At 40.7% G+C, this 23,301-nt stretch overlaps 1 protein-coding gene across 1 annotated transcript in view; it reads right to left on the bottom strand.

The window, feature by feature from the left end:
- Nucleotides 1-679: 679 nt before the first annotated feature.
- Nucleotides 680-23,301, bottom strand: part of ARHGAP42 (Rho GTPase activating protein 42) — a 251,835-nt gene continuing 229,213 nt past the window's right edge. The window contains exons 17-24 of the mRNA XM_079787754.1: nucleotides 20,833-20,938; nucleotides 15,753-15,912; nucleotides 14,214-14,358; nucleotides 12,553-12,933; nucleotides 12,020-12,176; nucleotides 9,947-10,009; nucleotides 3,827-3,906; nucleotides 680-3,374 (exon numbers count right to left, since the gene is read on the bottom strand). Coding sequence (XP_079643880.1) covers nucleotides 3,286-3,374; nucleotides 3,827-3,906; nucleotides 9,947-10,009; nucleotides 12,020-12,176; nucleotides 12,553-12,933; nucleotides 14,214-14,358; nucleotides 15,753-15,912; nucleotides 20,833-20,938 — 1,181 coding nt within the window. The 3' untranslated portion in view covers nucleotides 680-3,285. The remainder of the gene's footprint in view (nucleotides 3,375-3,826; nucleotides 3,907-9,946; nucleotides 10,010-12,019; nucleotides 12,177-12,552; nucleotides 12,934-14,213; nucleotides 14,359-15,752; nucleotides 15,913-20,832; nucleotides 20,939-23,301) is intronic.

Raw genomic sequence — 23,301 nt, 5'->3', positions numbered from 1 at the left:
GAAAGCATGCCACAAAATGTAAAACCAAATATCTAGAATAAGAATAAAAGTCATTATGTGCCTTTATTTTCCCTCTTTGGGAACCTGGATCACTGGGGATGGTACCATAAGGTACTTTTATTCCCCCACCACCATCCCTGAAAGAGCCAGCAATCGAGCTATTGTTGAGAAACCTGGTTGCACTCATTCATATTACAAAGCACGGAGTGCCGACTCAATTAGCAAAACCACTCACATCAAACCAGGAGCAATGAATGGCACTGCCTCATCCTTCATGGGCTCTACAGGAATACAAGCATTATTTTACTGCTCAGACATATGCATTCACATAGCAGCATAAGCCTTCTGTTGATGGACTAGTCTCTTTCAACTTGGTAGAGTTATGGCACAAAAAGAGTCACCTGTTAAATACGTAAATGTTTGTCCTTGGCGATATTTTCACACAACACACAAGATGACGTAGAGCCGATGTTTAGATTTTCCCTATGCTCATAAACACCTTATCTGCAGGAAATTCATTTCTTGAGAAAAGCAGTTGTAGTCTATCTCCGATATATAGGGTATCCCCCAAAATGTATACACACACTCTGAATAATTATAAAGGGAGTGTTTATTAAAATACATTTCATTTTTAAAATTGAGCTATCAGCTATTAAAGTGTGTACACATTTTTTTGGGGGGGACACCCTGTATATAGCCATGACTTGCTTACACGTGTACTTGGCATGAAGAAAAAAAAAATCATCCTCAAAAATCTGTAAGATTAATACTTCAAACAAAAACACAATTTGAAGAAGCACTTTTGTAGCTTGTTTCAAAAAAAGGACCCCAGCACGTACTGCCACAGAAATACCTCACCAGGAGAAAGAGCCTCATGCCACATCCTAGACAGCAAAAGCTTAATTCCCGAATGAGCGTGGGGGGAATTAGCTCGCAGACAACTCAGAGGCAGGAACACTCTGGTCTGTGTGAAAATACAATGAAGGGTGAGATTTCCTTATGCAGCAGCAAGTGAAGTAGAATTCTGAATCTCTTTTTGGAGTCAGGTTGGTCTTTGAAAGAAAATCAATTTGCTTTTAAGAGGTTCTAATCGGGTAGGATGCCAGACGATGGCAAGGGTGGTCACAGTGACAGCGCTGCACAGACTAAGGGACCGGCAGGTACTTCGGAAAGACAACCTTCTGTTCCAGCAGAGGGTAGTCGAGGGTGTCAGCAAAGCTATTATTACTAACAAAGGCCACCAAGGGTCTAGAGATCAAGAAGCTCTAGCAACACCCAATTATCGTGTACAAAAAATGAACAGCAGGAGGAAAGCAAAAAAAAAAGAAAGAAAGAGAAAGAAACATTTATCAGATTTTTTCATTATATTACTAATTTTTATAACATTAAATAGTTTTTCATTCCAATGCACTGATATTTATTGCTGGTTGTGACCCCTACTTTTAAATTCTACTCTATTTTTCCATTTTTAATTTTAAAAGCATAAATGCTTCAAGGCATAGTGCGTACATGTGTATGTGTGAGTGTATATTCTATTAACTCTAGAGACATTAATTTAAAGTAGAAGAGACTGAGATTACAGACTATAATATCATATAAAAGAGTTTTATACAGTCAATACCTGAGTGTCTGTACAGTGGAGAACTCTGAAGTAACAAGTAAAATATAGCCCAGTGGGCCTGCGCTGTGGCAGTTAAATGACAGGTAACCAGCTTTTTGAAATCTTGAGAAGACAGGCTCTTTGCCACATGCAAATATTTATAGAAATAATATATTAGAATTACTGAAATAGAATTATAGAAATAATAGAAATGCGTGACCAGCTGTTGATGGCATATATAAATGGGTAGTAAATTTCTATGCTCTATAAATTCAGTGAAATTCCTAATAAAGACTGTAAATTGAATGGCATTTTAAAAAATCATGTACACATTTTATTCCTGCTAAAAATGATAAAACCATTTTAAAATTTTGTGGTTCAAAATAATTTAAGAATCCTTGTACCTTTATGCTTACATTCTGTTTCAACTAAGCATAGACTTCAGAAGGCATAGCGTCTCTACTAGTATCTTAAAAAATTCTTGATCATTTGTAGAGAATTTCTCATTAGCCAAAATTAGGTGTCAACAGAATTCTTTGACACTTTAATGTTACAAGTAGAATTTAAGTTGTATGCCTACACTTTTACATTGTCTTCCTCATACGGTAATTATGCTTTTGTGATGCTATTATGATGCTACTATGTGCATATAATTTATCAGTATTTATGTGTAATGTAGTAACATTTCATAGAAATCCCTAATAAAGGTAGTTTTACACATCCTCTAACCCAGGGCTCAGCAAACCATGATCCATGAGTCACATTGGACCTGCCGCCTGTTTTTGTATGATCCAGCAGCTGAAAATGGCCAAAGAGGACTATTTTGTGTCGTGATAATTATGTGATCTTCAAGTTGCAGGGTCCATATATAAAGCTGTGTTGGCTCACAGCCACGCTGATCTGTTTCCTTATTATCTATGGCTGCTTTCTGCTATGATGGCAGTTACGTATTGTGATGGAGACTATAGGGCTTGCAAAAGACAAGATATTCACTACCAGGCCTTCACAGAAATAGTTTGCTGGTCCCTACTCAAAGCCTATGGAAGGCATCTGGAATGCTGGATGGAGTGTTTCCAGTGGACTCAGTGTATGACTTATTTTGGCTTCATTTACAGGCATTATATACATCGTTGCTTTTGAGTATTATCATCTTACTTGGTAAACAAAAATAAAGTTACATGAAAAAAACCTTATTTCCTTGAAATGTTAGGACCAGCAAAACAATCATATAAAAACAGTATATTTTTTAAAGAAAAATCATAAATGAGCAATTCATATTACATTTTTAAGTAATGATTTCAAGGTTTCTCAGAGAATCTAGACAGTTAAGGGCAGATCCCCAAATCCTTATATCAAATTTTTGTTTTCAAATTTCTGGGATATAGTGCTTATACAGTATTTGAGATTCTCAATTGTTATGGAGTCATTGTGGAGACTTATTTATCAAAAGGAAAGATATTTTAAGATAAGAAACCAGTAAAAAAAAAAAAAGAATGGCAAACAATTTGAACGTTTTTTTCCTTTTCCATTAATAGGGAGCTACATAGTCTGCTGGTGTAGGACTTGATAGAAATTGTCTGTTTTCATTTAGTGGGCTGATTGCCATATCTGTGTCAGATAAAATCAAAGCACGTATTATTTGTTACCATGGATACCATGAAGATACTGCCATCCACTAAATAGCATTAGAGGAAGACAACATAATTTTCTGGGACTAGTCCTGTTTTGCCTTCATAAGTTGCCTTCAACCACCCTGGTTCCACTGATGGGTACACTGGAAAAAAAAATAAAAAGTTAATGTGACTCTCTCAGCATTAGCTTCAAATAATTATATACACTAATGGGTAAGAATCCACCCACATCAGACTGCATGAATTCACAAAAAAAATGTCACAGCTTCTTTAAAGATGGAAATGTCCTTTGCATTCTTATAATCAATCAGCCAATTTCTCCCATCCTCCCTCCACCCTAGATCCAGACCCCCGCCCCCCTCAGCACACACACACACACACACACACACACACACACACACACACTCACAAACACACACACTCACACACACTCACAAACACACACAGGGGAGGAAGCTGGGGTTCAGAGGAATTTGATGTGTTCATTTGTGCAGGTCGTGAGGGGCAGGGCCTCACTAGAGTCCGAGTCTCCTGGCTTCCACTTTAGATTCTGATCGCTACACATTCCTTAAAGGGAGGCACTGGGCACACTTACCATTAGAGAAGACCGCCCCCTGTGGGAAGGAGAGCTCGTGGCTGTGCTCTGCTTGACAGGAGTACATGGCTTTGGCTTGGCTGAAAGAGCAAAAGGCGAGTTGTAAAAACAACAACTCAAAAAATAAATACATTTATAGTTCAAATTATCTTAAAAATGGCATTAGTTTCTAGTTGTAATTGGAGAATAATATACACAAAAGGCACATGTAAGTGTGAAAGTGCATTTTTCACAAACTGAACACAGGTACGTAATCAGAAAACATTGAAAGCAAACCAAAAGCTCATCTAATGTTTGCAGGCAATGCCTCCCAGTGTAACCACAGCCTGTCTGTTTTAAAGAATGCCGTTATTTAATTGTTGGTAAATAGGCTGTGTTTGCAGCTATACAGAGGGTCATAGGTACCCTAAAGCTTTTTTTCTCCACTTTAATTTCAGATTAGCAGAGGTGAGATTCCCCAAATTACAGGGTCTACAAAGTATAGTAAATGAGTTAAGTAAGCATGATGGATAAGTTGATGGTAAATGGCCAACAACAGTGGCCTCATTGTCAGGGCTATGATGGGGACAGACAGAGGCTTTGCAAATCAGGGAGCATACCCATCTCTTAGGAAGGGAAACCAACACTCAGCTCCCAACAGCTGGACCACATGGGGATTCAGGTTCCATACCGCCAGATACTCTGGTTTCCCAAGAGAAGCCAAAATTTCAGAGTTTTCTATAGCGAGCTACATAGTCGGCTGGTGTAGGACTTGATAGAAATTGTCTGTTCCATTTAAAAGCACTTGAGCCAACACTAAAAGGCCATCATCTGAGGCCGCTAATCAAGTCATCAGCCGAGTCATCTTTACTCTGCAACATCCATTTACCTTGGTAAGATGGGAACTCCTCCTGGCTCCACCTACTTCTCAACATCTCTACCACCCACGTCCATGCCAAAATCACATGTGGTGTGACTCACAGACTGACTGGCTTCCCACCACCCCAAATCCTCTAGCTTCCTGTTCTGTCGCCTTGCAATCCATCCTCTACAGGGCGGCCAGAGGACAGTTTAGAAAAGGTTCTGAGCATCATGCTATTTCCCAGAGAACTACCCTTGCATGGGCGTCCAACTCTAGCTCCATTCCATGCACAATCGGGTGCCTGTCAGTTCTCCTGCCTCTGCTCACCTGCTGGGCTCCAGTCCCCCCCGCCCTTTCACCTCCTCAAACATGCCAAACACATCCCCGCCCAGGCCAGCGGAGCCCTGGCTCTGTGATGTTTTCCTCTTGGTCCTCACGTGCTGTGCACTTCTGTTCATCTTAAATTTCCTGAGCTTTGCTGAAGGTCATGTCTTCCCTGCGCACACTCTAAAACAGCTGCCCAAGGCAATTATCAGACCCTCCGAAGACTGCATGGCAGCAGTATCTGTTAGTCTGTTATTTTCTCTTCTAATCAGAATGTAACCTTCATGAACAATGCCTGAAGCCTGGTAGTAAAAGTCGTTAAATATTTCTTAAATAAATGAGTAGGGGGAAAAAAAGGGGGGGGGGATGCTCTGGGCTCTTTTTCTACATGACGAGTCCTTTTAAACAGTCAAGGCCCTTGTCATTCTTTCCTTTGGCTCCAGCACTTCATCAGCAAACAAGCATCAGCAGGACTCGCCACGCAGATCTCTTAAAGCACCAGCATTCCATGGTTTCTTTTCCCTGTTGGAGCCTGACCCCGAGTCTAACGTCTACACTTCCAGATGAGCCTAGGTCATTGAGACCAGGGTTCCCAAATGGATATCTGAAGACTGGGAAGCTTATGGATATCTGAAGACTGGAAAGCTTATGGATATCTGAAGACTGGAAAGCTTACAGCTCAGGCTGTACTTTAGAAAGTTAGCTAGGGGAGCCCGCAGCAGCCAGGCCGGGGAATGACCGACAGCCCACATCCCAATGAACCATGGCTTAAGGGAGAATTGAGGAATGCAGGCGCCCAGAGAAGACAGGGCTTTACCCTAAAGAAGAGCTGTGTATGCGTGTGCGCATGCATGCGTGTTGGCACGCACATGGGTGTGCTGGTTGACATGAGTGGGAGGTGGGGGTAGAGGATGCTGCCAAGTCCTTAAGACTTCCAAGAATCAGAAGAAGGTAATCTCAAGTAGGAGAAAAATATTAGTTTTTTCCTATTAACCTTCTAGTCAAATATAATCATTTGATCCAATATCTAATATAATTAAGGGTTGCAGAGCCATTTCTTTAAAAATGTATTTTATAAGAATTCAAATTTCCTAATAGTAGCAATTTCCTCCAATAAACACAAAGTCTTATTGCTTTGAGTCCTTAAAATAAATTAAGAGATGCATAAGGAAACAATGTTCAGAGTTATAGAAATGACCTATACTAATAAAAGGGTAATATGCTAATTAGACCAGACATCTTCTGGACGTTCCTCCGGACAAAGCCATGGTGGCAGGGGCCGAGGCAGAGGCAGTTAGAGGTGATCAGACCGGCAGGAGAGAGCATGTGAGATCGGGCCTAAACAGGCAGTCAGACATCCCCCAAGGGGTCCCGGATTGGAGAGGGTGCATGCTGGGCTGAGGGACCACTCCCCTCGCCCCCGTGCACGTATTTTGTGCACCAGGCCTCTAGTTAAGGTATAACAATCCTTAAAATGTTATAATTTTTGAAAGAGCACCTTAAAAGGCAACTAAACTATTTTTTTTTAATACTTCAGCCATTTTATAAGATTACATGGCAGGAGGAGGCAAGCAGAATAATTATATCATGAAAAAAATGGATATTGTTAAATGTGTCAAAAATACACAGTACAAAAAATACTTGTCATGACTTTTCAATTATCTGTGCCTGTGTCTAGACAGGTGTAATTTTCTCTGCTGAGCTCCGTAACTGCAGGTGTTAACTCAGCAGAGAGCTCTGATGATTTAATGCAGACTTCTGTGACAGTGAAGTTTTCTCTCCAGGTGCTAATGCTGCCTCTTTTACTGCCTCAGTGCACTGAAGAGGATGTGAAATAACACTGCCAGCTGCTGAGTCTCTCTTCAGAAGGGTCTGATATCCTTTGCAAAGGATTCTGAAATCCCTGCTTCTTAGTGCATGGCAGAGTAAGATAATAACATCTCCTCTCTGGAAAGTCATTTCTTCCCTCATCCTAAGGAAGGTGACCTGATCACAAGTCCCATTCCAATGCCAAATGCTGCCTAATGCTGATGGGTAGATTTACAAAGGTTTGATAGGGTCAGTGTGCAAAATTTGCAATGCTTACTTAACTATACGCAAAATAAAAAAGTCACCAAAAAGGAACTGATAGTGTTTTCTGGAGAGTCACTTAACAATGATAAACACACACACACATGCACTCCCTCATACTTTCTGGTTGCTGAGAATTTCACTGCTGAAGGAAGTGGACATGCACACAGGTATTTTTTAAAATCCCAAGAAGTAGGATATGTCTGAGGGGTGAAAACCAGTGTCCTCATCTAATGGTCTCCTTGACTTTTTGCAGCTTCTACCATGTTGATGAAAGCTGTTGCTTCTGACCATTCCTTCACATTGTTCTTTGCTAGACCTTTAAATGAAACCATTCCCCAAAGACCAACCAATGCTCAAGGATTTTTCCTTTACACTCAACAAGCCCCACCTTCATCTACACAGAGAAACTGAGAAGTCTCTCAAATAGCAAACTCCACACCGTCTAAAAGCTTCTCAATGTTCCTCAGGCTCCTCAAACTTTATGGCCACAACTTTCCTCTCTTCTGTTTAATTATAGGCTGAGACCAGAAACTAAAATGCCATTGTTTCTGACACTCGGTCTCAAAGACTTGGAATCTTCATTACCTGTCTTTCACTCCCAGTATCAAAGCAGTTGCCAAAATCTGATCCTACCCCAAAAGTTCTCCCTATTGCTTTTCATGCTTTTGTTACTGCTCTATGTAAGGCCTTTAAATCTCACCAATTCCATCCAACATGTTTGCCTGTACTCTCCTCTTCACAATTCCTAGAAAACCCACTTGGAATGATCTGTTGGGTGTATCACTGATTAGATCACCCCTTTGCTCAATGACTCCCAGCGCGCCTGCGGTGGCTCCCAGCGATGTGACTTTTCTGTTGCTCAGGATCATGCACTAGAACCTCCTTATTGGTCTCTTCCACAAACATAACTACCGTATTTTCCGGTGTAGAAGACGACTGGGCGTATAAGACGACCCCCAACTTTTCCAGTTAAAATATAGAGTTTGGGATATACCCGCCCTATAAGATGACACCCGGCGTATAAGACGACCCCCGACTTTTGAGAACATTTCCCTGGGTTAAAAAGTCGTCTTATACGCCGGAAAATACGGTAGTCTTCCTACTACATAACTACTGGTTCTAGCGTTCTTCAAGGTCCAATTCAAGGGTTACCCTGAGTTCCCTAGAAGGACAGGAAATAAGCACTGTAGGAGCTTAGTAAGGGAAATGCCGTCAACTTCCTGTTGTTCAGCTGTATTGAATGGTACCAAAAAGTATCAGGTAACTGTTAAAGAGTTAATGGTTACGTATTATTAATATGTTAATTAGAAGCTTGAATATCTTCAGTAGTTTCAATAAAAGTGATCACAACAATAAGTTGTTATTGTAAAGATCATCTGTGGAGAACTTGCCAAATAGATTGCTTTGCATTTGAAATTTACAATAACTAGGCAAAAACAGAATTGTCACTTCCATTTTATAGAGACAATAGATTTCTTCTGTAACTCCAAGGTTACACACACAAGAGGTGGTGGGACCAAGAACTGAATGTGAAGTCCACTGTGTTCCTCGGTCCCTGTCTGGGTGAAAAGTTACAACATGGTCCACGGTGCTGTTGACAAAGACCGTAATTGCTGACAGCCATCAGAAGAGATCAACCAAAGGACTTGTATGCATGCATATAAGCCTAACCAATGGACAGAGACAACAGGGGGGTGAGGGCATGGGTGGGGGGGAGTTGGGGGAGGTAATGGGGGGATGAGGACACATATGTAATACCTTAATCCAGGGGTCCTCAAATTTTTTAAACAGGGGGTCAGTTCACTGTCCCTCAGACCGTTGGAGGGCTGGACTATAGTTTAAAAAAAATATGAACAGATTCCTATGCACACTGCACATATCTTATTTTGAAATAAAAAACAAAACAAAACGGCAAAAACACCCGCATGTGGCCCGCGGGCCGTAGTTTGAGGACGACTACCTTAATCAATAAAGAATTACAAAAAGAAGTTGATTTATAGCAGTATTTAGAATGTAAAAGCATATTCAAAATGCACAGACTGATTGTTGAACATTTGAGGATATCTTTATATGACAGCATTCTGATTACTTCCATAGCTTGCTGTTTTAAAGCTCTGTGGGATCATCTCTGATTACAGGACTTGAGTTAATTGTTTAGAGCTTCCTAATAAAAGGGCTCCATCTAGTGGAGCAATTCAACCATGTAGCTGCACAGACTACAAGTAGCAAGGTTAAATCCCTCCCACTAAGGCCTAAAAATGATGACAGTTTCAGAGATAAATGACATTGGCTCTGACAGGCACAGTGCCTAGTCTTCACCATGCCTTGATAAAGAAGGAAGAAGTTAAAGATGCTAAGCAGAGGTAAGATCCAATGCTAATAGCCTGCAATCTGCCATATGAACGCAATGCACCAACCAACATCCTTGAAAGATACCAACTCTTTTTCAGTCCCCTTGAAAGATAACAACTCTGGGGACTTTAAAGCACTAATATGTGAGAACAACAACAACAACAAAATGGCTTCTAGAAAAAGTTCTATAATTTCAAAGTCAAGTATATATTTTTGAGAAATTTCCACAAACGGTTACCAAAGGAGTCTTTGGTATGCAAAGGGTTACAGCAACTTGTGTCTTCTGGAAAACCTGTTTTTTTAGAACTCTTCCTTTATGAAGATTTTAGCAGACGAAGCATCACCTTCACAGTGTAAGACACTAAATACTGTTCTTAGACATGACCTCTTCCGCATGAAGAGACAGTGAATGTGGACTTGACCATCTGCAGAATGGGGGGCAGAGCCGCCAAAGATGACCCGCCATGTCCACACAAGGCAACAACCTCACCACTAATTTATTTATTTTGTACTTTGTTTTGAAGACTTACCGCCCAGAAGAAACTGGCTTAGCTGAACCAACATTTTCAAACAGTTGGGCTTTCGCTGCCACACTGAAAAATAATTTGACAATGCAAGTTTCATTAAATCAATTAGGAAATCATTCAGTTCAAAATGAAATTCAGAGTTATCAGTTAATCAAAACAAAAGTGATTACTCAAGAACTGTCCCCAAAATTTGACCTGACTTTTCATTGTTTTAAGGTTTAATGTGGAAGAAAGTTTCAGTTCTGATCTCCAGCTCATGGGAGTATCAAACTGTAATAAACCTAAAGCTACCCCCTCTGGGGATCTTGCTGTCCTCATTTTTTCTACCTCAGAAAAGTGGGAGCAGTAAAAGGGAACATTTTCTCCCTACTTTGCTTCTGGCAACATTAATAGACCGCTGTGAATCCACAAGAGAAAAATCAAATCTACATGACAAAAGAATTGTTGTTCATTCTGATAGCTAAGACAAAACTAATTCTAAAACTACTTCGTGTATCTTTTAATATTTGAACACAGTTCCCATAATATGGGAAGAGATAACTCTGAAAATATGGCCAATAAATAAATTTGTGGATTCAAATCTTGTTTCAAATCTTGGGGGAGATGGTATGGTCTGTAAAGAGGTGATAAAATTAGGTAGAGAGTGAAAAAAATGAAAACTAAGCCACCTTCAGTAATTAGAAACGTTTCTATCTATACCAGAAGAGATATCAAATTCCTTGGTATTCTAGATTTTTAAAATCTATTTTATTTCTTTGAAAAATTCTCTCAGAACCTGACACAGAACATACACTCTCTCCTTAATCTCATCTTTTACTATCAGTAAAATACCAGAACAGAAGCGCTCCTCTTTCCCTCTCCCATCTCCCTTGACATATGGGCTTAAAATTTAATTTCTTTAGTGGCTAGAACCTCACACACTGGGGAGCAGACAGATTTACCAATATACTTGTCTATATCATGGCAGTTAAAGTTCTGACCCAGAGAGATAATGTGTGTTAAACACACTCTGAAACCAAAAGGTTTGTGTCAGAGAAAGGGAGGAACAAATGAATTTAAGACACTTTGTATGGAAACAATCTCAGTAAATTGTCTTACTGGACTTTTGAGGGAAAATTTGAATGTCGGGAATACCACGATATTAAAAACGGGCATAGTATGTAGAGCACAGATTCAAGCAAGGAACCCTGGGTTAGGACCCCAGCTCTATACGTACTAGCTGAGGGTATGTGGATTGGTTCCTTAAATTCTCTTTTTAAAATTTTATTAGCATTTTTAATTGAATTAACTCAATGTATAATATTGTGAAATCCTTAAATTTTCTGAGTATCAATTCCCATCATCTCTAAAATGAGGTTTATACAACCCACTGGACGATAACATGTGTCAGGACGCCTAGTGATACCCAATAGAGCACTCGGAAAGGCTCAGCAAAAGCCGCTTTGGGTTTTGCTTAGTTGTTTAGGCAGGTTCCCATTTTCTCCTCTTTGACCCCCTTTCTGCTCACATCTATGGACCCTACCTTCTCAGTCTCTACACTTCCGGGTCGTTTCTTTTGATGAGAAGGACTGACTTCTTTTGCCTATCAAGTTCCTTGTTCTCTAAGAGCTTGTTTAAATCCGTTGAGTTCTCAGACGGGGAGACATATGACCAGGAGGAGAGAAAGCCAACCTTCACAGCCAGAAAGCAGTTTATTTCTAACAGAAAGGTTGGGCGGGGGGAGGAGGGACTGTCATCTGGGCCTGGCACCTCAGTCTCCTCAGCTGACAAGCTGATGTTTAGCTTTGATAGGAAGGTTTGTAGCTTCTGAGTCCATAGCTACTCTATTATATATCTATTTTCATGTCCTTAAGCCATAGTTCTGCGTCTAAGAACTTGGAGAGCCTGCCCATGGGGTAGTTTAGATATATCCTCTGTAACTTCCACATCACGTTTAGAAGACAGCAGGGTCCTACAGAAGTTGGCTACGGTCCACTCTCCAGACGAGGCATTCAGCGGTGGAAGCACCAAGGGCTCCGCAGGACACCTCAGCCCCATGCACCCCCCGGCAGACCCAGCAAACACACTCTCACTCACATGGAGCCCGGCCGCTGGTAGCCGTTGCTCGAGGCAGTGTCCAGCCTTAACCTCCTGCACATCTTCGGAGGCAGGTCTGGGTTTGGTGGGGCTTTAGGCGTCTCTTTGGAACCTATGGACGTTAAGCTTTGAGTGGAACCACTGTAGCTCTTGTTTCCTAGAAAAGAAACCCCAACCCAAGAAAACAGGCAAGGTGTTATTAGACAAAATAATAGCAATAGCACAGTCCATGCGCGTAACAAAAGGAAGCATTATTCTCTGAGCCCAAATGAGACGGCACAGAATGTTCCTCAGCACGGCCGCCCATCACTCAGGGAGATCAGAATCGACAGCAATTACAAAGACAGCACCTCGCGGAGATAGGGAGAGCCAGGGGAAAACTCTCAGCGCAGAGGAGTCTGAAAAATCCCAGCTCAGGAACAAACTAGATAAGCATCATTCGTCCCTGCCCCATTAACTTCTCCCTTGATTAATCACGCGGAACAATCAGCACGGAGCTCATGACATCTTGAGTAAGCTCCACTCCGGCTCACCTTCAGCTGCAGCGATGGACCTGAGGAAGGTAGCTGAGGCTCTTTTCTGTCCTGCAGTCCCATGAGACCCTTTCTTGGCCAGGTCTACGCGTGGGGAAAAGTCCCCTGGGCTGGTGACGGAGGCCACGCTCTGGCAATCTGATTCTGCATCCGTTTTGGTTGCATCTTCTCTAGAACTGGATTCAGGACTAGTTGTCCAGAGACCAAGACTTTTCTGTCCATTGGATGGTGACGGGGATGCAATCCAGGGAATCCCTCCAGACTTCTCCCTGGGCTGGCAGGAGGTGGACTTTGTCGTGCTGTTTTGTTCAGAGGAGTGAGAGGAGAGGGACTCAATGCTCCCCATGGGTGTGCTGGCTGGGCTGCTGCTATAGGAGTCGCCTGGGCAGGGGCGGGAGAGAGAAAAGGACAGAGGCTCTCTGTTGAGAACAGCACCAATCAAAACCCTTCCATTCTCCAACTCACACAGGGTTTGTGGCCACCTGATCCCCCGGAAGTGATGGGCCTTCCCCTGGCATGGAGAACTGACCTCAGGCCTGGAGACAGCCTTTAAGATACGCATTTGAACTTGGTGAATGCATTTTTCAATGCTATTCAAGGGGGATTTTATATGTGCCCTGCCCCTATGAAATGATGTTACTCCTTACAGCAGGAGTGGGCTGACCTGAATTCAGACAACATTCTGAAACAGGACTCACAAGTAAGAAAAATGATTCCATGAGGATATTACTTAAAAAAATCAATGAGAGGGATATTGAAGACATATTTCTGACTTTTTTATTTTACTTTTTTGATCTTAGGTGGTTCCGAATTACAATGCATCGGAGTCCTCCTCCTCCATTCAAAGGCACCGTTAAATGTCAGTTGCAAATTACAAGCTGCTTTCAATTTAAAAGAGAGGGCTCTTTCTGTTTCCTGTTAAGAATATAGCAACGTAAGAAACTGGCTGTTCAACTGGGTGTATTTTTTTTAATGTTCCTAAAAGTAAGGTATAAGAAAAAAAATCAGAGAAACTGTAAAAAGTGTTCAAATATGTCTAAATTAAAAAGTAGTGTTTTCTACTAAATATTGATTGTGGAAAAATTGGGGGGCGGGGTTTAGGGGTATGAAATAGAATGAAAATGGCCAGTTTAACACATCTTATGGGCTCAGGCTGCCTCCACCTCATCTTGGGGCCTGGCTCAGAACAGTAAGTTAGTGATAATGCGTGGTATAGTTTCTCTTATTTCTTTTTTTTTTTCTCTCTTTGAGATACTTGGAAACCCAAGAGATGATGCTTTAAGAACATAATGTGAGAGGAAGAAAGAAAATGCTTCAGCCAGTCTTTCTCTAGCTTTCTTCTCTACCACTTTGACAATAGGACAAAAGCTTCCACAAAGTAGCACCTCACGTACTTTGCAGGGAAAAAAGGTGGTGGTGGTGGTGGTGGGGGGGGGGGGGGGAGGATTGAGCAAACTAATTATTTCCTTTGTAGCAGTAATAAATTTGCTTGTCCAAAGTACCTTGCAACTATACTGTCAGCGAACATACAAATGTTAGCGGTGGGGGTTGGTTTTGGGGTGATAGCATCAGTGAGAACCACTTCTATTTCTACCTAATTAGCGGCAGAAAGGCTGGATTAAAGAATGGAGAAAGCCTCTCCCCACGGCCGGCACACTTACTATCAGGTTCTGCCAAGCACGGAGTGTACCTCCCTCTGGGCTTCCGGGAGCCGGTGGAGAGGCAGATGGCTCGCGTCCTGCGGGACCCGGACCGAGACTGAGGCTGAGGAAGAGGGATGCTGGGGTCCGGGGCCGTGTGAAAAATCTACACGGAAGAACAATGGGCCGCGGTCAGCAAACGGGCGGCATTGCCATTTTCACCAGAAAAGAAGCTTTGAGACTTACATGCTACTTAACCTTAGAATTATATGCTACCTCATCAGTTGTATGCAAGAGATGCTTGATACCAGAAAATAAGTATATGAAGTGGACCCCAGAATAATGACTACTTTCTTTCCCGTTTACACTGAGGAATGTTTCTTCTCTGGGTTTTCCTTCAGATGCTTCCCCAGCAGTGAAGTTCAGAATTCCCCATCATTTTGAGAAACCTTTCAAATAGGAACAAACGTCAATGTTGAGACACACTGATTCTTTTTGTGTGGTAATTGCCTTTCCCCCTTCATGCTAAACATAGCCTTTGGGTTGTACCATTTCCCCAGCAGAATGGGCCCATTTCTTAGGAGAAGGTGCCGCCACGCTGTTGGTTCTGAATGGTCAAGGAATGTGCCAGGTCTGAGCACAGCGACAGGAGGCAGCCACGTGCTCCTTGGCTGTGAGGAAGCCTCCAGCCTTAGCCAGGTACTAGGGAGGGACCCGGGGAAGGAGAGAGAGGCACAGTCATTCTCTCACAGGGACTAGATCTGACACAAAGGCATCACAAAATGTTTAGACCTTCAGTGGTTGAATTTGTTCATAATGCAATCAATTTGGCTTCCCCAATTTCCAATTTCCATAGTTATTCTAAGATCCCATTCTTATAAAGTCACCCTCCTGGGGGACTGGATAGAGATGACTTCAAGACTGCTCCAGAATTTTTTCTTTGGTTTTATTTAGAATATCACCTCTGCTGTATAATTAAGAGTCTAATTCCAGAGAGATTAAAGGGTTAAAAGAGACTTAACCGCAAAGTTATTCTAAAGTATTATCTGAATATGTGCAAAAACCTGATTATATAAGTGCTGTGGAAGAAAATCTTTATTTTTTAAATATATTTTATTGATTTTTTACAGAGAGGAAGGGAGAGGGATAGAGAGTTAGAAACATTGATCAGCTGCCTCCTGCACATCCCGTACTGGGGATGTGCCCACAACCAAGGTACATGCCCTTGACCAAAATCGAACCTGGGACCCTTCAGTCTGCAGGCCATCGCTCTATCCATTGAGCCAAACCTGTTAGGGCGGAAGAAAATCTTTAAAGGTAAATGATGGAGAAGGAAAGGAGATCACCTGGCCAGAAGGTTTTGAGGAGGATTTAAAAACTGAACAAGAAAAAGGAAAATCAGAGTCCTCACAAAGAAATAATTTATATAAAATTTACAAGACTGACATTATACGAATCTGACTTCACAATGTGAAGCTCACAGATGATTCAAATGAAAAATCGAGATGATACGAATGCAACATACAAAATCTGATACTCCCACTTGAAAATTCAGCCTACCTTTTCATAGTGCTCTATCAGAATTTCAACGACAATATTCTGAAACTTAATATTCATCATAGCAGCCACAGTTTCTTCCTGTGCTCTCATGAGAGTTGGGCCAAATATGACACCGAGGTTTGAGACAGTCATGAGATTTTGTTGGCTATGTAGCGATACTCTGCAAATAAGAGCAACAAAGATATCTTAAGGTAAACATTTAGTAATTATAAAATGTTCTCAACTACCAAATTTGCGACATAAATAAAATGTAAAACATTCCATTGCAGGCTAATTTTTCCAAATAATCAGGTTCAGTCACTTCCAATTGGCATTAATGAGTGTAGCCAAAAATGACATAAAAAGTTAACATAGCCAAAGTAAAACATAATTACAAAAGTTAATATATTGAAGAGGAAAAAATCTTGATTTCGTAAAGTGAAGAGACAGATTATTGACTCTTTGGTGTCTTCTACAGTGCTATACTTCTTTTAGAACAGATGGTTTAGAGTGGACTGGTTGTAATTTTATTTGGATTCACCAAACATATTATTGAAAACCTACTGCCAGGCACTTTCAGTTATTATTGCATTTAATCCTCCCAGGAAGTCAGGTTCTCCTATTGTACAGGTAAAAAACCAAAGCTCCTAAAGTAAAAAAGATGTACTTGAGGTCACAGCAAATTAGGAACAGAGATGCTATTTGAATTCAGGTCTCCTGAATACAAGTCAGAGGTTTCCTTGAGCTCCCCACATAAGACAACTGGCCAATACATTTTTCCTTCCTTCCTTCCTTCCTTCCTTCCTTCCTTCCTTCCTTCCTTCCTTCCTTCCTTCCTTCCTTCCTTCCTTCCTTCCTTGCCACCATCTTTCTAAGGTTTCCCTGAGTGCTTCTGTAGTGCTGGCCACTGTGCTGGAAAACAGTAAGGAGAGGAAACAGGAAGAGGAAATCAGTGCTGGAAATGAAAAAAAAAAAAAAAAAAAAAAAAAGCCTGATATTATTGACCTGAGCAAAGTAATCTTGGTAGCTATCAAAGATGACTTTGACTAATTAACTAATTTGGAAACTGGATATATTTTTCAGAGGAAAAGAAACCTCATTCATTTGACCACTGTCCTAGGTTAACCACTGCCTTTTCTCTATTACTTCCAGCCAGGTTTTTAGAATGGGAAGTTCTAGGAAGAAGAGTAACACACAATATTATATTTATATATCTGAGTATGCATCACTAACTACATCCTGAAACCCAAAGTAAAATGTTATGGGGAATCCAGGATGTTGGGTTACCCATGCAATTCCTAGTATAGGACAGGACATGCTGACTGTCCCACTGATGAAATGTCCCCTGGGCCCAAGAGAGAACTATCTAAGAAGACTCTTGGTTAGACTAAGAAGAGTTTCATTCCAAGTTTCCTTCTTGTAGAACCAAATATTACATATTGATTGTGTGTAATATATATTAGAGAATGTACTAAGAAAGTAGTCTGCAAAGACAGTGAGTCTATCTGGAATCAAAGCATGAATCCATCCAACTTGAAAGTGGGGTATAGTCAGCCTAGTTATTTAATAGCTTTCGGCTTCAGTTTCCTCATCTAGTAAGTATAGCAACCCTTATAGGGTTGAGAAAATGAAATAATCAATTAAATTAAGTGAAATAAGATCTCAAAATAATATTCTTCCTGAAATTAAATTGGCTTTAGGAACTATTGCTAAAATATAGAACTTCTTGGTAGTGTAAGTAAACTGGACAATGATTAATATTAAGCTCACTGGAAATACATTTAGAAATCCTAAAAAGGTGCTCTATTTGGAAAAGGAGAAGTTGATGACTGTGTCAGAAGAGATAGAATATTTTGATGACCAATTTACTCTTCACTGAATTTTCCGTCTGCTGGGCTCCTGAGTTAACACAGACCCTTTTCACCCGCATTTCATCCATTTCTGCACCTTACTCCCTCAACTCCTATAGGTAACAGACATCCAATTGCACTTCTGAATATTTAAAGTTAGAATCAAAGAAGAAGCACAGATGGCCTTGTTTTAAGAAGAAGAAAAAAAAAGGATCATCAGAAAGGAAGCAATCCTATATAATAAAACCCTAATATGCAAATTGGCCCCTTGACTGGGAGTTAGACCAGGGGGCGGGTCCAGCCGGCCAACCCCAGGAAGGGAGGCCTCGGCCAGCGGCAGGCAGCCGGGGAATGGGAAGTCCTGGCTGGCAGCCAGCAGCTGCTAGGGATCCTACCCGGGCACGAATTTCGTGCAGTGGGCATCTAGTGATTTCTATAACATCTCAGAGCTAATTAGTGGAGATTTGGAATTAGTCATTAAGTTGTTGTTTCTTTAGGCCAGTGACTAATCCAGGTCACAGGTCTTAAATTCTTTCTTTTTTTTTTTTTTTAAGCCACATAAGGTTGATAGGGACCAAGAGTGTTGTTAGTTGTTTATAGTTTACCTGAGTCATAAGGTTGCCAGGAACCAAGAGTGTTATTAGTTGTTTATAATTTACTTAAGTCATTAGAGTACACATTCTACTATACAAAAAAACACTAACTAGAAAAGATGCATGCTCTCTCCTGTTCACTGTGCACTATTTACAATAGCCAAGTCATGAAGACAACCGAAGTGTCCACTAATAGATGAACGAATAAAGAAATTACGGTATGTGTTAACAATGGAATATTACCCACACATAAAAAAGAATGAAATTTTGCCATTTATGAAAATATGGAGGGATCTCAAGAGCATTATGCTGAAAATTAAATAAGTCAGACAGAGAAAGACAAACACCATCTGATCTCCCTCATATGTGGAATGTTAAAGAACAACAACAACAACAACAAAACACAATAAGCTCACAGATATAGAGAACAGATTGGTGGTTGTAAGAGGATGTGGGGTCAGGTGTGGGGAAAATGTGTGAACTGTTGTTTTCTAATTGAATAAAATATTTTTTAAAAATAGAGACTTTATAAAAGTAGTTTCAAAAAGTCAATAAACAAACAACAGGGAGAAAAAAAGAAAAAAGATAAGAGCCAGGAATGGTGGTGAAGGATGAACAAGAGAATTTTAAGCACTTTTCTATGGCCAGATACCCTGCCCTGCTATTCCTTGTTATCAAAACAACACACATTCAAATTAAGGGTGAAGCTTGTGTTCATCTAATACTCCGGGTAATTAAGCAACGACATTCATGTCAATTTAAAAAACACATTAAAAAACACATTACTAGAAAAATAGCTTGAATACAACAAGAGAATGACCAATAAATACAGTGTGGTGAAATTTCATAAAGAGGTTATGCACAATTCAAAAACATAATTTAAGACTAATTCTAACCAAGGATGAGTCCTTGTTCATTAGCAATAAAGGTATAGCCATAGGCAACAGTTAAAAATAAATTTGAAATTATGCCATTCCAAGAGGATTCCTATGGGGGAATTTAATATTATCTCAAAGCCTGCACATTGAGAGTTATTAATAGGTTATGTAGCACTATTTCAAATGTGCATGACTAAAATTAGCATAAATTGGGTTACTACCTCTAGCAAACAAGGAAGGAATTAATTATTTGATTATGAATCATGGTATTCATTAAGATGGAAAATGTCTAACGGTTTTTGCGACAGTGTGGATGGACCTGCAGAACATTATGCTAAGGGAAATAAGCCAGTCAGAGAAAGACAGGTACCATATGATTTCACTCATATGGAATCTAATGAACAAAATGAACTAACAAGCAAAATAGACACAGACTCATAGGTACAGAGCGGTCAGACAGCTCTGGTGGTGGTGGCTGGGTGTTGGGTATGTATGTGAAGGGATTGAGCAAAAAAGAAAGAGAAAGAATTCATGGACACAGATAACGGTGTGGTGACTGAGGGTGGAGGGGGGAGAGCAGGGGGGAGATGAAAGAGGGTATATGGGGAATAAATGGTGATAGAAACAAAAAAAATTAAATAAATTAAATAAAAATAAATTAGAAAAAATGGAAGAAACAGTAAGGGGATTCTGAAATAAGTTTAACATGTGAATTTGGACTTTTGTTTTGTTTCCAGTATCATGGCAAATAAACTTCTGGATTGAGAGTGAGAGAGAGACACTCAAAGACAGATATGTGATGGTTAATTTCATGGCCAAATTTGTGACACCACAGTGCCCACATATTTGGTCAAACATAATTCCAGCTGTTTCTGTGAAGGTATTTTTCTTCTTACATAAGATTAACATTTAAATCAGTAGACTCTGAGTAAAGCAGATTAACCTCCATAACTTGGGTGGGCTTCATCCAATCAGTTGAAGGTCTTAAGAGAAAAAGAGGAGGTCCCCTGAGAAAGAGGCATTCGGTCTCTGGGCTGCCTTGGATTCCAGCTGCAAAATCAACTCTTTCTGGGTCTCCAGCCTGCGGGGACCAGGCTCCCTCCTGTCTGGATCGGGCCTGCAGGGATCAGGCCGAAACCGGCTATCTGACATCCCCCGAGGGGTCCCGGATTTCGAGAGAGCACAGGCCAGGCCGAGGGACCCCACCAGTGCACAAATCTGGGCCTCTATTGTATATACAGTATGTGTATACATAAACACAAACATCCTATTCATTCTGTTTCTCTGGAGAAACCTGACTACTGTGATATCTATCAAGATTTTTAAATACATCAATGACTAACAGCAGAATCAGAAAAATCTTCAGAGACCAAAAGATACTATGAGTCCAAAGAAAGGAGTGGAAGTTTGACTTGGTAGAACCTATTGACCCTGGTAATATGGTGAACTCATTTTCAAACTTAGGGATCAAAATGTATCTAAAAGAATTGGGGGAAAACTATATACTTCCACATATATTTTTAAGTTGACATGTAAGTTTTTCATCATTAGCTTAACCGTTGCAAAGGATATAATTATTTTCATATTGTACACATACCCAGGTGCATACACATGTATATATAGATATATCTCAAAATTAGTCATTCATTTTTAAAGCACATTCTACAGACTCTCATGACAATACTGATGTCCCAGCACTATCACACACTTAAGATGACACGGACAAGCTTAACTTTAACAGCTGAACAAGTAAAGTGAACAACAGAAGTCAGAGAATTACTTGACCAGGTGCTTTATTAAGATGTCCAGCATCTCTCTGTTTTTCTCTGGTAATTTGTGTACCAACGCATGTACAGCCTCCACCCGGTAGTTTTGGTCATCAGATTCTGTAACATAAAAAAGGTTGCAAATCTCAAGTTTTAATTGCATTAAAAATGTATATATAAACATTAATCATCATCGCAACCACACCCACCCTTTCATGCCCTAAAATCGCTGTTTCAAATGGTTATTATCACATATCATTCCCTAAGACTGAGAGAAGCTCAGTAACTTGTCCATGGCCATGAAGTTAGTGAGAAAAGAAGTTAGCAAACCCAGGTCTATCTAATACGGGCCGGTGCTCTTAGCTACAAACCATATACATCCAGACAACCGGAACTCATGGCCTGCTTTGGTTTTGCTACACAAGGACAGAACCAAACCTTCAGCGATGGGAGTGACCACAGCCAGGGTTACAGACTGCCTAATGTGTCAGGCACTGTGACTGACGCTTTACCCTACTGAAACCTCCAGTGACTCCATCAGACTAGAGGAAGCAGGCATTCCTTTCCAAATTGTACAAATTCAAAAACAACCAGGAGTTCTTTTTCTGAGGGGTCAGAATCATGGTGCAAACCGAGGCCTAGTCCATTTTTAAGCCCATGCTACCAACAGTGAATCTGAAGAGAAAGCATCTACAGCAAGTTGCGTCTGCCAAGCCAAAGCCAAGATGCAGACTTGTCTGCCAGAGAACCTTCTAATCCTTCAGAATAAGGAATCTATTTAATATTCTTTTACTGCAATAAACAAATTCCGGGGTGACTGCCCATCCTACCAAGCCCTTTCTCGGCCTAACCAATAGGGCTTATATTATGGGTTCACCATTTCTTCTAGGCACACCTATCCGGAGTGAGGAAAGGCTGGCCAAACAGAGCTCTCTCTCTCCCAGGAGTTGAAATGAAGTCACCAAAACTGATCTGTCTGCTGGATATGTGGAAAGGCAGACCGTGTAAAACCAGGGCTGCCGGGACCTAATATGCTCCAACCCAAGAAAGTCGAACTGAAGGAACAGAGATGAGAGACATTCCAAATAGAGTGGGGAGAGACACGTCAGTTCCCAGCTCTGCGGTTGCTGGTTGCAGACCCCTGGGAGGTCCGACCCCTCCTGGGCCAAGGACTTCTGTGAGATACAGCTTCCTCTCTAAATAGCCCCCCCTTCTTACTGAACTGGATTTCTGTAGCTTGAAACCAAAGAATATCTAATTTTATTAACTTAACATCTAGAAAATAGGATTACCCTTGACCCAGACAAAAGATGAATTCTCATAGATAAGAACACATATTAATGATCATGATAGTGAATAATATGATCATATTTGCCAGAGAATAAGTGTAGAAAAAAGTCTTACAACCAGATAGATGTTTGTATCAAAATCAGCAGCTCGTTGAGTCATTTCAGCTAAGTGGTTCAAACGCCATTTGTTATGAAATACATTATTTTACAAGAAAGAGTTCTAGATTAAGAGTCTAACAGACCGGCTTGTAACCCTGGTATTGCCATGAATTTACCAGTGTCCTTACACAACGTCTTTTACCCAGTCTGGATCCTGACTTCTTAATCAATGAAATGATGGTCTTGTTCATAATGAAGCATCCATCTTATATAAAAACTGCTGTTTTAAATTTTAACCCTGCTATTTGGCTTCTGTAAATGCTTGCTTGCTTAAATAGTAAGGAAAATAAGACTATTCCCACTTCAAAGAGGCCTTTAAACCTTCCCAGGATAAAATTATCAGTGCTGGCACCAGGCCAGGCCTTTGGTTGAGGTCTCAAGGCCCCATCACATAGGGGCTCTTTAAGAACTTGGAAAAGGGGCCGGAAACACCCCATATTTGGGAGACAAAGAAGGTAAAAACATATAAATAGGGAAAATTCCTCCATGTTGGGGCCCAGAATTTGAGAGACATTTTCATCTGGACCCGCACGTAATAAAGTGTGACTCCAAACTCTACAGCATTGTTTGATTATTCCGGTTCTCTGTAACAATTTCACAAAGGTAGATTTTCATGAAGAGAATGTCGGATGGGGAGCTTTCAGGAGGAAGCTCAGTAGCATAGTTGTACATATCTATTCACAGGATCATGTGGTCAGCCATGTATGCTGGATTAAAAACCCAGGCCACTCAACTTTATCTGACACTGTTATTAGCAGACAACGTTTCCTGTGGCATTACAATGTGTGGTAATAAAATAATGCAAAGATTTCTTTCTTGGGTTGTGAAAAATACACTTGTTACAGGCACACCTCATACACCTTAACAATGAAATTCCAACTCCTAATTGTTACAACGCGTTGTGATGCTGTCAGATGGTGCCCTGGCACTCTGATCCCAATGTTTTAAAAGTATGTATTTCTAACTCCTCAGGTTACATGTTTCTCACAGACACCCTCCCCAACCTCCCCTCAGGTTTTGAATTAAACCTATCCA

Source organism: Cnephaeus nilssonii (genome assembly GCF_951640355.1).
Source record: "Cnephaeus nilssonii genome assembly, chromosome: 13".
Classification (NCBI taxonomy): domain Eukaryota; kingdom Metazoa; phylum Chordata; class Mammalia; order Chiroptera; family Vespertilionidae; genus Cnephaeus; species Cnephaeus nilssonii.
The sequence above is the reverse complement of the archived record's forward strand: the minus strand, read 5'-3'. Positions and strand labels throughout refer to the sequence as shown.